This window comes from Idiotropiscis lumnitzeri, chromosome 8 (assembly GCF_059441095.1).
Source record: "Idiotropiscis lumnitzeri isolate Australia: NSW breed Sydney's pygmy pipehorse chromosome 8, RoL_Ilum_1.0, whole genome shotgun sequence".
Classification (NCBI taxonomy): Eukaryota; Metazoa; Chordata; class Actinopteri; order Syngnathiformes; family Syngnathidae; genus Idiotropiscis; species Idiotropiscis lumnitzeri.
Window position 1 is genome coordinate 11772882 of NC_142398.1, and position 10554 is coordinate 11783435.

General features: G+C 39.9%; 1 protein-coding gene across 1 annotated transcript; it reads right to left on the minus strand.

Annotated features, from left to right (window-relative positions):
- Positions 1-86: 86 nt before the first annotated feature.
- ufsp2 (ufm1-specific peptidase 2) lies at positions 87-4148 on the minus strand. Its single transcript, XM_088303715.1, has 12 exons — positions 4030-4148; positions 3769-3856; positions 3175-3358; positions 3038-3104; positions 2768-2922; positions 2488-2680; positions 2178-2324; positions 1952-2116; positions 1367-1491; positions 1211-1287; positions 909-1033; positions 87-827 (listed from the first exon to the last, which is right to left on the minus strand). The coding sequence occupies exons 1-12, from the start codon at positions 4030-4032 to the stop codon at positions 741-743; spliced, it is 1416 nt and encodes a 471-aa protein (XP_088159841.1). The 5' UTR covers positions 4033-4148; the 3' UTR covers positions 87-740.
- Between the last annotated feature and the right edge of the window lie 6406 nt (positions 4149-10554).

Below are 10554 nucleotides of genomic sequence, written 5' to 3' on the forward strand. Positions count from 1 at the left end.
GTTTACTGCACCCTATAGTCTTTTTATAGAGTAAAATGTAAACCATGAAATTTACTATGTGGATTAAAAAAAACAGGATGCATAAATACGAGTGATTCTGTTTTATTGCATGGCATGTTTTAAACACTGTAAATTGCATTCATTTGCATTTAATTGATTCTTTAAATTTTATTTGATTCTTTGAAAACTGGCAAAAGTAGAAGTACAGCACAGAATAAATCCCCTTACATTAAAAAAGGAAAAAAATACAATGCATATTTGGAAATGCTCCTGGGTTAATTTTCCTCTACATTGATGGACCCGTGCACACATTTTTTTGGGTCATGTCGCAGAAAATTGTGATGAGTCAAAAGTTTCAGCAAATATTGCAGGTAATGTTTTAAAAAAAAATCCACCAATAGGTGAATTTGTGAATGCCAGGCCATGATTATACAGGGCTCCACTGTATGAGAAACAGCTGTCATGGTGATGCAGTACAGTGGTAAACCACAGCAGACCATAGCCACATTAATAAACATATTGAATGATAACTCTCTGACTGTCACAAAAATGCATTATTGCCTTTGGAAAGGTCAAGCTCTTGTATTGGATCTCATCAGATTGTGCACCCAATGTACCTAATGAAGTGGGCAGTAAATTTAGTATGACACAATCTCAGAGCTGATGGCACAAGTCTTCTGATGAGTCAAAAAAAAAACAGATTTGATGGATTTGGCATTTTACATAATCATGGCTAGACATCAGATTGTTTTTGGCCTTTGGGGGAGACACATATTATAATATGCGGTTTGATCCCAAAACTCAGGTCCTTTCCATCCGCACCAACCCTAAGAGAAACACGAGACACACAAAACCGAATGTCTGTAATGGAGACATGTAGAGAAGCAGCAATTAATTTCGAGGCCCACCTTGTCTGTGATGACCTGCAAGTCCTCTGCGCCTGTGTAATGAGGGTCCAGGATGAGGAAGCGAATCTGCCCGGTGGTCTCGCTCCAAGCAACACCCAGAATTGTGTGAGCTAACACCCCCCCACCTACAAGAAACAGAACTTTTACATTAACATATTTTCACAATACAAGTGCAGTATAAATCAAAATTGAACATTATCTTTGTGACAACAGCTTTATAATGGCTAAAATAAGAGCGTGCGTTGTATCTGGTGAAATCTGCTGAGTATGTATTTTGAAACATGTCAAAGCAAAGAGCTCACCAATCATCACAGGAGAGCCCTCAGAGAGGAAGTGGTTGGCCAGGTCTCTGCCTTTGGAGGCCATATCAGAACCCTGACTGAAAGTACAAGTATTCATCATTCCGTCAATCTATACCGTAATCTGAATCCATCAGACAAAGTGCCAGGCAGACAAACCTCACAAACAAGATCTTGGACGTGACCCCGAGGAGTTGGTTGAGGACGGCGTGAACCTCGAAGGATCCAATCCACTGACGAGACCCCACAAAGGACCCTTGTTTGTCACCAACATCCACTAAAGCCTAAAAAAACGTTTAATACACAAAATTATTTTAGTACCAATTTAATTGCAGCAAGAGGAGTGCCTGAACGTTATCTGCGTACAAGTAGTATCACGTATGGTCACACAAGATGGCTGCAAATGACCATCAAATGGCATCCAGGCACATAATGGCAAGCAGGTTCTGACATCTAATTTATGGTGCTACTGTCACTAAGAGGCGCTGATGTTACCGATTGAAATGCAGACCTCCGTCAAGGCTTAGCACCATTTTTTAAACCTTCATTAATAACCATACAAAGCACAAACTTGATCAAAAGTGTGGACATGGTTGCTTTTTCAATAGCATGAGAATGTGTCTCCAAACAGCCGAATATTGAAAATAAAATGACCAATATTACCCCCAAAAATGATGAATTGCTGCAAAATGTATTTACTTCTTAAATGAAGGTCTTAAAAACATTCCATCCAAGTCACATTACCTGCTGGATCTCCTTGTGAGTGGGCACGGGCCGTTCCACATAGCCTTGCTGCTGGAACCAGGAGCAGATGGTCTGCAGGGAGCGATAAGCACAGCCCCAGCCGTTGTCATCCATGCGGTCCTGCATGTAGTGGTGGTAACTGTACAGCCCGTGCACCAAGTATACCTGAAACACACATCTCATCAGGACTGCTGTTCCATCTGTGTAAATACTTCAATAGCTTTACCTTTCCATCATCCAAGGTAGGATGTGTGAGATCCAGGTGAGGGTTTCGGAGGTAACCGTCTTTATAGGGTTCATTGGGGAAGTGATAAGCATTGGCTCGTCTAAAGCAGGGCCTGTCTTCTGGTAGCTTATAGCGCTCATGCAGCTCCTAATCAAACAGATCGAATGAACAAATTAAAGGAAAATATTCCATAGGCCATTCTTAAAAAAATGACATGTTTTAGGATTGTAGAGTCCATGACTGTAGTGTGAGGACAAGTAAGGCCCAAAATGTAATCCATTGGATCCTGTGTGCACTGTCATTGACATACCTTACGCTGGTTCTCTAGTTGGTTGTCAGGAACCCCAGCAGGATAGATTGCTGTCACCAGTAATTTGGACTCTGGAAGTAGGAAGTGGAAAGGCTCCGGGACCAATAGCACAGTGTCCTTCATGTGACGCAACATCTCTCGCTCCATCTCATGCAGCTGATGTGTTAGCGCCTCCAACAGGCGCTCACAGCCACTGCATAGTGAGATCAAGTATGTATCGTGAAAGTTTTCGTCAGTTCTTTCAAACAAATAAAAAAAATCTTTTAATTGTGACGGTTACTCTTTGATGGTGTCAGTGCAGCGGATGTTGACAACACAGTCCATGGGAAGAGTTGTAGACAGGAAGTGGGACTTCTGGATGGTTCTGCAGATGATGGGTGCAGGGAGTGGACCTGGCTTTGTAACATCCATCATCAGCTTTATACTGATCACTCTCTGAATGGAGAAGAAAATATGATTTGGTGAAAGTGTACAATACATCTCCTTTCTTTTAAATTTTCACTGTACATTGCATAGAGCACAAAAAAGACAAAATATAAAATGTTCATACGGCTGCTGAACTCTTTTTGCCCTTCTTCTTTGCAAACCTTTTCCCAGCCATCTCTTGTTCATCTGTCCTAACATTTAAGCAAAAGACATTAGAAAAAAAGTGTAATGGGTGCAAAAAAAAAAAAAGAAGCAACTTACTGTATCCATCTATGTAGTTCTTCACACAGTGTGCTTTCAGTTATTTCTTTCGGAGTCACGTGAACATGTTTGTTTGGCCAAATAATAACTGGGCTGTCCTGGACTATAAAGACGCATGATTCTGAGTTCACGTGAGAGCGCAGGTTCTCAAATGTTCTTGTGATGGCTTTCTGCAAAAGCAATACTGAAAGAAAAAAACATTACATAATTGGTGTTAATTTATACATGTGCATTGTTACAGACTGTATTTGAGAGGTAGGTGGGTGATGAAAAGGACAATTTCTTCTTAAGTTGACCCGTTTTTCATCCATTCATCCATTTTTAAGCATATATGCCCATTAAGGTCCCATGTGAGATGGAGCCTATTCTGACTGACTTTGGGTGAGATGTGGCAAACACCCTCATGGTTGTCAATCAAAGGCCACTTATAGACAAAACAAGCATTTACACTCACTTTCACACTTGTGGACAATTTTAAATCTGAAAGGAACCTTGATTTCATACGATAATATTAGTTTAACCTGCCAGGTTTCTGTTATTAAGTGTTGAGGGAAACTGCCCCTTTAATTCATATTCTATAACGTGTTATCATACCGTCTGTATTCTCCAGGAGACATTTGAGCTCCAGCGGTCCTCTGACACGGAGAAAGTCTTCTGGCTCGAAGCTATTTGAATCACCAATCTGAAATAAAATAAAACAAATCAGCAGCTGGCAGTTGAAGTTTTACATTCACAACGAGAACAGCTAGCGACAACGTGCTACATAGTTGACGGCGTTCTACGTGACAATAACAAGCTCGGTTAACATTATCACAGAAACGTGACTGTTTTGAAATTATGCCATGTCATGCCCACCATGGTCAATTTTTGTTGGGGTAAATGTAGAAACACGAAGCCGATTTTTTTTTTTAATGACAGGAGGCTGCCATGTCTGTTTGACAGTTTTCTACGTCCGCAGAAGATGATTGGGCCAAAATGTGCCGGCCCACCAGTGTTAGATTCAAGGTAACTCGTAATTTTGCTTTATCAAAAACGTAAAGGTTAATCTAAAATTGACTCTAACGATTTGAAAACTGAAGGATAAATGTAAACATAATTGTCGATATGAAAGGCTCTTTTTACGTTTGACAAAAATATAACACTTTAACAATACAAAAATTCAAACGTTTGAACAATTATGTCACCATGTTCACATAAGGGGCAATACCATGTATTTGTTCACTCTTTGAAACTGTTCCCTAGTGTCTATTATGTTTTTGTCAAAATACCCCAAACCCAAGGATCAATAAATATAGACCTATAAGCATATTACTTGCCAAATGTGGAAATTTTCCACTTTTAGGGGCAGATCTGTGTCATGCACTGCCTTCATTCCAACTCACATACTGCAATAAAGGAAATGGTTCACATCTTATTGATATTGTGATTGCAGACCAAAGCAGCAAGATGAATTTAGAATTGTTTCAAGCAGTGTTATCTGTTCATATTCAATGAAATGCTTAAGAACTCATTGGACAGCACCAGAGCTGGGCATTCAATCCCTGGGGCCGAATGGTCGGGTCCTCCGGCCCGGCCAGACGCCCATTTTTGGAGCAGAGGGTGGGGGGGGCAATTTTTTTAAAAAGGGCTTGATTAAGCAAGGTCGGAGGTGGATTTTGGTCTGGCACTAATGCTTATGATGTGGTCGTGAGCAATGTTCCCTCTGATTTCCCATGCGTCTGCGCATTCAGACTGCTGACTTCATAAACAGTGTATCATCAAAGAGCATAGACGGGCGGGCTGATGAAAGCACAGGCGTCGTGGTGCCATAACCAGGATGCACAGCGCATTAGAGGTTGGCTTTTTCTGGGGGGGAATGCCACATGAGTCCCATGGATTGGTAGTCAACTTTACCCTCAATCTCGGCATTGCGACGGTACAGGATAAAAAGTTATGAGAGCAGATGGGAGCGAGATAATCCAGTCGTAAAAAAAACAAAAAACATGGAGAGTCCATAAGGAGAAAGGGGGTGACAAACTGTATTTTTTTCTTTAGTATATCTGTCATCCAAAATGGGAGCAGTATGGGAGTAGGAGTTATTCTGAAAAGGAGCAAGACCGGAGTGGGAGTCGTTTTCACCGAAAGCTGATGGGACAGGGACTGGGGAGGGAGTGAAAATCAACTCCCATGACAAACAGGCACACATTTCGGTTTGGTTGTCAATGTTTTGGGGCTGTCCGTGTTGACACGCCTCTGCATCATCGCAGAGACATCAGGGACAGTGCTTCTGGATTTGCAATCCTAACTCCCGATAAGTGGAAGAGAATGGAAGGATGATGGAGGGAAGAGAAGAATTTTCGTAGGTAAGGATTTGAGAGTCCTGAGAACATGTATTTCCTCCTCATAATGTCTCCACACTTTGAAACTATATTTAAAGACAATATGGACACTGGTGACATGTTTTTTTTAAATATATAATGTGATGTAATTTTAATTTATGCACATGAGTCATTTAATTTTTAAACGTTTTTTATTTTTTTCATTTGCCAACTATAACATATAATATACCACAAATTGCATCTTATTAAAACAGTACAATTTACTTCTGTATAAAAAGACAAGAAATTCATATTTTACTCAATTAAGGTTTGCTTGCGGCCGTTTCACTTTCTCACATGGCGCCTATGAGAAATCTGTCAGTCGTAAAAACTTGTTTTTGGGGTCGACTTTCTCATCTTTTCTTCAATTGCGCACATCTCATTATGATCACGTGACTGATGATAGCAGATAGTCCCGTAGTACGCAGTGGATGAGTACACTGTCTGTGACCGCAGCATGTGGGAGAAAAATACAGCACATGAGGCCACACATACTTTATTTAAATCTATATGAGAACTTGACCTGGTCCAGACCCGGACAGCGGTCTGCCATTTGAAGATAACGAACATAGCGACTTAATTTCCTCCGTAAATCACATCAATATTAGTCATTCCTTACAAAGGATAAACAATATGCCTGTATGGAATTGTGATATTGTCTGTCTACATTTGTTACCTCACCATTGGTGTTTACTTGTTTTTACACCACCTGCGTTTGATAACTTACAGCACTGTATTATCTAAGTTTGCAAAAACGACAAGTATTGAATCGAAATAATTCTTGTCTAAGAATTTATTTTAGCCCTGATGGAAATGGGACATTGGACGTTTATCTACATCCAGTTGACTATATAGTTGGGCAGATGCCGCAGCTGCGGCCACACACCCGCACTTTAATCGTCATACTCACATGATGGTCCTTCATTGGCTTTCTTTGGCTCAGTTGTGTGCGCGTTGTTTGGAGTGCTGTCTCTGCTGTGCGCGCCTTGGCCTCTTGGGGGCAGTGTGGTGCACTCATGCAAATGACCCACCCACGAACTGACCAATTAATGAATCGAAGACGGTTATGGCGAAGGTTCTAAACACGAAAGAATCGATGATGGCTATGGCGAAGAAATTAAAAGGGGCACTAAACACCTGTACAAAAAACGCAAGAGGTATCGGGACTATAGCTCACACTCGGTGCATTAAAAAGTGGGAGGCATACTGTATATACAAAATGTTGTCACGCCAACAATCACCTGATTCGTATTTCTCTATTCAGGTAATGCACATCTTGTTCGTTTCATTTCAAATCAATTGTGGTGGTGTTAGAGTAGAGCCAAAAAGATGAGAGTTGTGTCCATGTCCCAATATTTATAGGCCTAACTGTATGTGTCCTATGATTGGCTGAATGTCAAGGCGTAACCTGCTGTTCTCCCAAAGCTGGTTGGGGTAGGCTCAAACACACCCGTGACCTTACGATGGATGGGTGCTCGATTTAGGTAGAGGTAGAGAAAAGAAACAATTTAAAGGGTACGGGAGTTCTTGTCATGTCATGTCGCATAAACAATAATAACGTATCCGTTATATCAACAACGTTAATGTGTCCTGACCACAGAACCCAGAGGGGTTCAATTGGCTGTCATATAACAAACAGGGGGGGGGGGGGGGGGGGGGGGGGGGGGGGGCTGTAACATCTATAAATGCGTGTCTCTACTGCTGGGTCAGCATCTATAGGATGGAGTGAGCCATGCGATATCTAATCATTCCAGCATCAGTGCTCATGTGACCCATTCTATATGCAGCACGGGAAAAAATGTATCGACATTTCTTTTTTTTTTTTTTTGCATTGACATTTACAATAATTCATTTAGTGTCTATTTGTATTGGAAACCCAATGCTAGGACGGTTTTCTCTATAACAGAGAAGCGTGAAAGTGTTTTCTTGGTGCTTTGCCTGTTTGCCTCGGGTGACGGCACGGCAGCCATGCATGCACGACCAGGCAGATTGAGTGGACACAGAATTGGAGACAATGCAACGTAGCACTGCATCTGCTAATGGGACCTCAAAGTTCATCATTGCAGCAACAACTTCATTGGAATTAAGATTATTTTATATTTCTACTGAATATCAGATATTTTGATTTATTTATTTTGATTTTTTTTTTTTTTTTTTACAAATGTTTGCCTTATTAGTATTTTGTCATGAAGTGGCCAGAAGTGCGGGGTGAACAGTCATTTATCAGGAAGGAGGATTGTCTGTGTGTGTGTGTGTGTGTGTGTGTGTGTGTGTTAGTGCGGCATTATTTGTAAAAATAATTTTTTTGTAATATTTATTTCATTTTAAAATACATATTCAACCACCCAAAAAGATTCATTCATACAATTTACATCCAAATACTACGCAGCCCTTTCAGTGACACAGTGTGGAGAATTCTCAGTGTGTGACAAAATATTTTTTGTCACATATTGCAACCAACTGAATGGTCATTTTGCTTCCCCTTCTGGTGTGCCCACCTTGACCACCTGGGAGCAGTATAAGACAGACAGACAGCTCTTCTCAACACGGAAGCACATAAAACATGACTGCAAAGAATAATTTTATGACTTGAGTTCCCTTTTTTAAAACATCAGTCACACAAATGCCACGCCTGCTCTGAAGAAATGTTTTTTAGTTCATGAAATCTCATGAATTAACTAAAAATTGAAAAAACATTTTTCGTTCACCAAATGATATAAAAATTAGTGTTTTTTTTAAAAAAACACATTGAAACCACATTATGTTTATGAAAGAAACTATAACATATTCATTTTCATCCCAGTCAATTAATTGTGTACATCAGTCTTTTTTTATCTTGGATTCGACAAATACACCAATACGTGGAAAAACTAATACTAAAACTAATAAAAACTAACAAACTCACTCTAAAGATATCCAGACATCCATTATTAATGGAATTAAAAAACGAAAAAGTCAACCTAAAATACAAACTATCATGAAAAATCCTGAATTATCACAAAGCTGCTCTGCATGGTGATGTTGGTAATTAAAAATTATATTTCAAGTGTGGTGCTCAAATGGACAAAATTAATTGTTGTAAAGGCCACAGTAAATATGGTATGTCCTTCAACAACATTTGCTCCATAACAAGATAACATATGTCGCAGCAAGTCTCAGCTGAAAAAAAGCAATGACGCAGAGGAGCATTTACTGTAAATGTGTCTTGAGGAGCACCCCATATGAATGTCGCAAAGCAGTTTTGTGTGACATTAACTTGGTGCAGCTCAACCTGCAATCTACGGCTGTTTATCTCTGGTGAAATCTCACCATGTCGAACGTGATTTGCAACATGGCCGTTGCTATCTTCGCTGAGTTTGGTAAACAGGATCTGTGCACTGCCTGAATATACAGTACATGGCACGCGCAGAGTGCTGGAAACGCAGGGCGTACATGCACATCCAGCAGGATGATATAAGCATTGCGTATATCTTTTGCGTTTGTGTGATGACACTTAGATGTACACATTGGGAACACTTGGGGAAGTATTTTCGTTATTTTATCAGCTTGAGAATTTTTGCGAGATAGATATGCAATGTGCAGGCCCCTCCAAATGTATTGGAACAGTAAGGTCAAGTCCGTTGTCTTTGCTGTGTACTGATGACATTTGGGTTTCAGATTAGAAGATGAACATGAAACAAAAGTTCAGAATTCCATCTTTTATTTCATGGTTTTTACATCGAGATGTGTTAAACAACTTGGGATCCAGCACCTTTTGTTTGAAGTCATCTACTTTTCACTTTTCCATTGTTTCCACCAGACTGGTGCATTCTCTTTTTGAAACGCTTTTCCGGGCTTTTATTGGAGCCTCTTTCAGTTGTTGTTTGTCACTGGGGGTTAATAGCCAAATGTCCCCAAACCTTTCATCTGTACTTTATGTATCGCTCACATCAATACATACCAGTCGCCGTCAAAAGTGGGGTCGACACATACCAATTTTTATCATTTGAAAGATTTTTTCATTTTAATGTAACAGACCTTCTTCCTGACAAGGAAAACATCCGCAAATGTGTTTTTTTCTTGAGTTAAGATCGAACAACAATACAATTAACCCATCGTGTTATCAAAATACTTCAGGCCATTCTTTCTTCAGAGTTTAATTTACGTATACAATTCACACTCACCGCATTATATCCACCTGTACAATCTAATGACAGGTAATGCAAGAGCTGTGTCAACATTTTGGATTGAAGTGTATATGCATCTCAGATCAAGGCCGCTGTAAACTACAAGCACAGTGGCTGACATTGTCACTCCAAATTCAAAATGGGCATTATTACATTAAAGGCAGAATCTTTCAGCTGTCGTATTGCATCTCATTAAATGGTGTGGGTGGTAATATTGTTGCGGCCTACTTTATTTAGCAGTTTTATTGTGTTCTGTACTGGCACGATTCTTGGTCTTGGGCTTAACATAAGAGCCTCCTTCAGAAAATCATTTTTATCTCATTGCGCTTGCAGATGCACGGACAACAACAACAACAAAAAACTTTTTAATATCCTTGGCTATTTTTCTCAATTTTTTACATCTTAGACAATACATTTATTATTCATTCACTTTACAGATAAACTTATTTAGCAACCACAAGGAATAAAATGGGAGAAAATATAGAGTTCCAGCTTAAACAACTATTTCTGTTGGAATTGGACCCAAAGTAGATCATTTTCCACTTCTCTGTGTGCCCCTTTTTGAAAGCACAAACCGTATTTGTTCAATCAGGCCCAAAGTGTCTATTGTGGCTCATGGGATTGCATTCTAAAATGTAGACTTAATGGAAGAACCCCTGCGTTGAAGAAAAACAGCCAACACTTGGTTATTCATATGACAGAGGAAGCATGGATGGAACGCTCCAGTGACAACTGTGTACATTACTGAAAGCCTTCAAATGGATTTAGAATGTCACACACGATAGAAATCCTCTTTTTCTTTAACAATCCAACATGTTCTGTAATATTGTTGCTGAAGCCTGAAAAACAGTCACACC

Excerpts from the sequence above, each read along its gene's own strand:
- ufsp2 (XM_088303715.1), bottom strand. Across the intron at positions 2,117-2,177 it reads CTACCTTGGATGATGGAAAG|GTATACTTGGTGCACGGGCT; the intron begins GTAAAGCTATTG and ends TGTGTGTTTCAG. Across the intron at positions 828-908 it reads TGCAGGTCATCACAGACAAG|GGTTGGTGCGGATGGAAAGG; the intron begins GTGGGCCTCGAA and ends TGTTTCTCTTAG.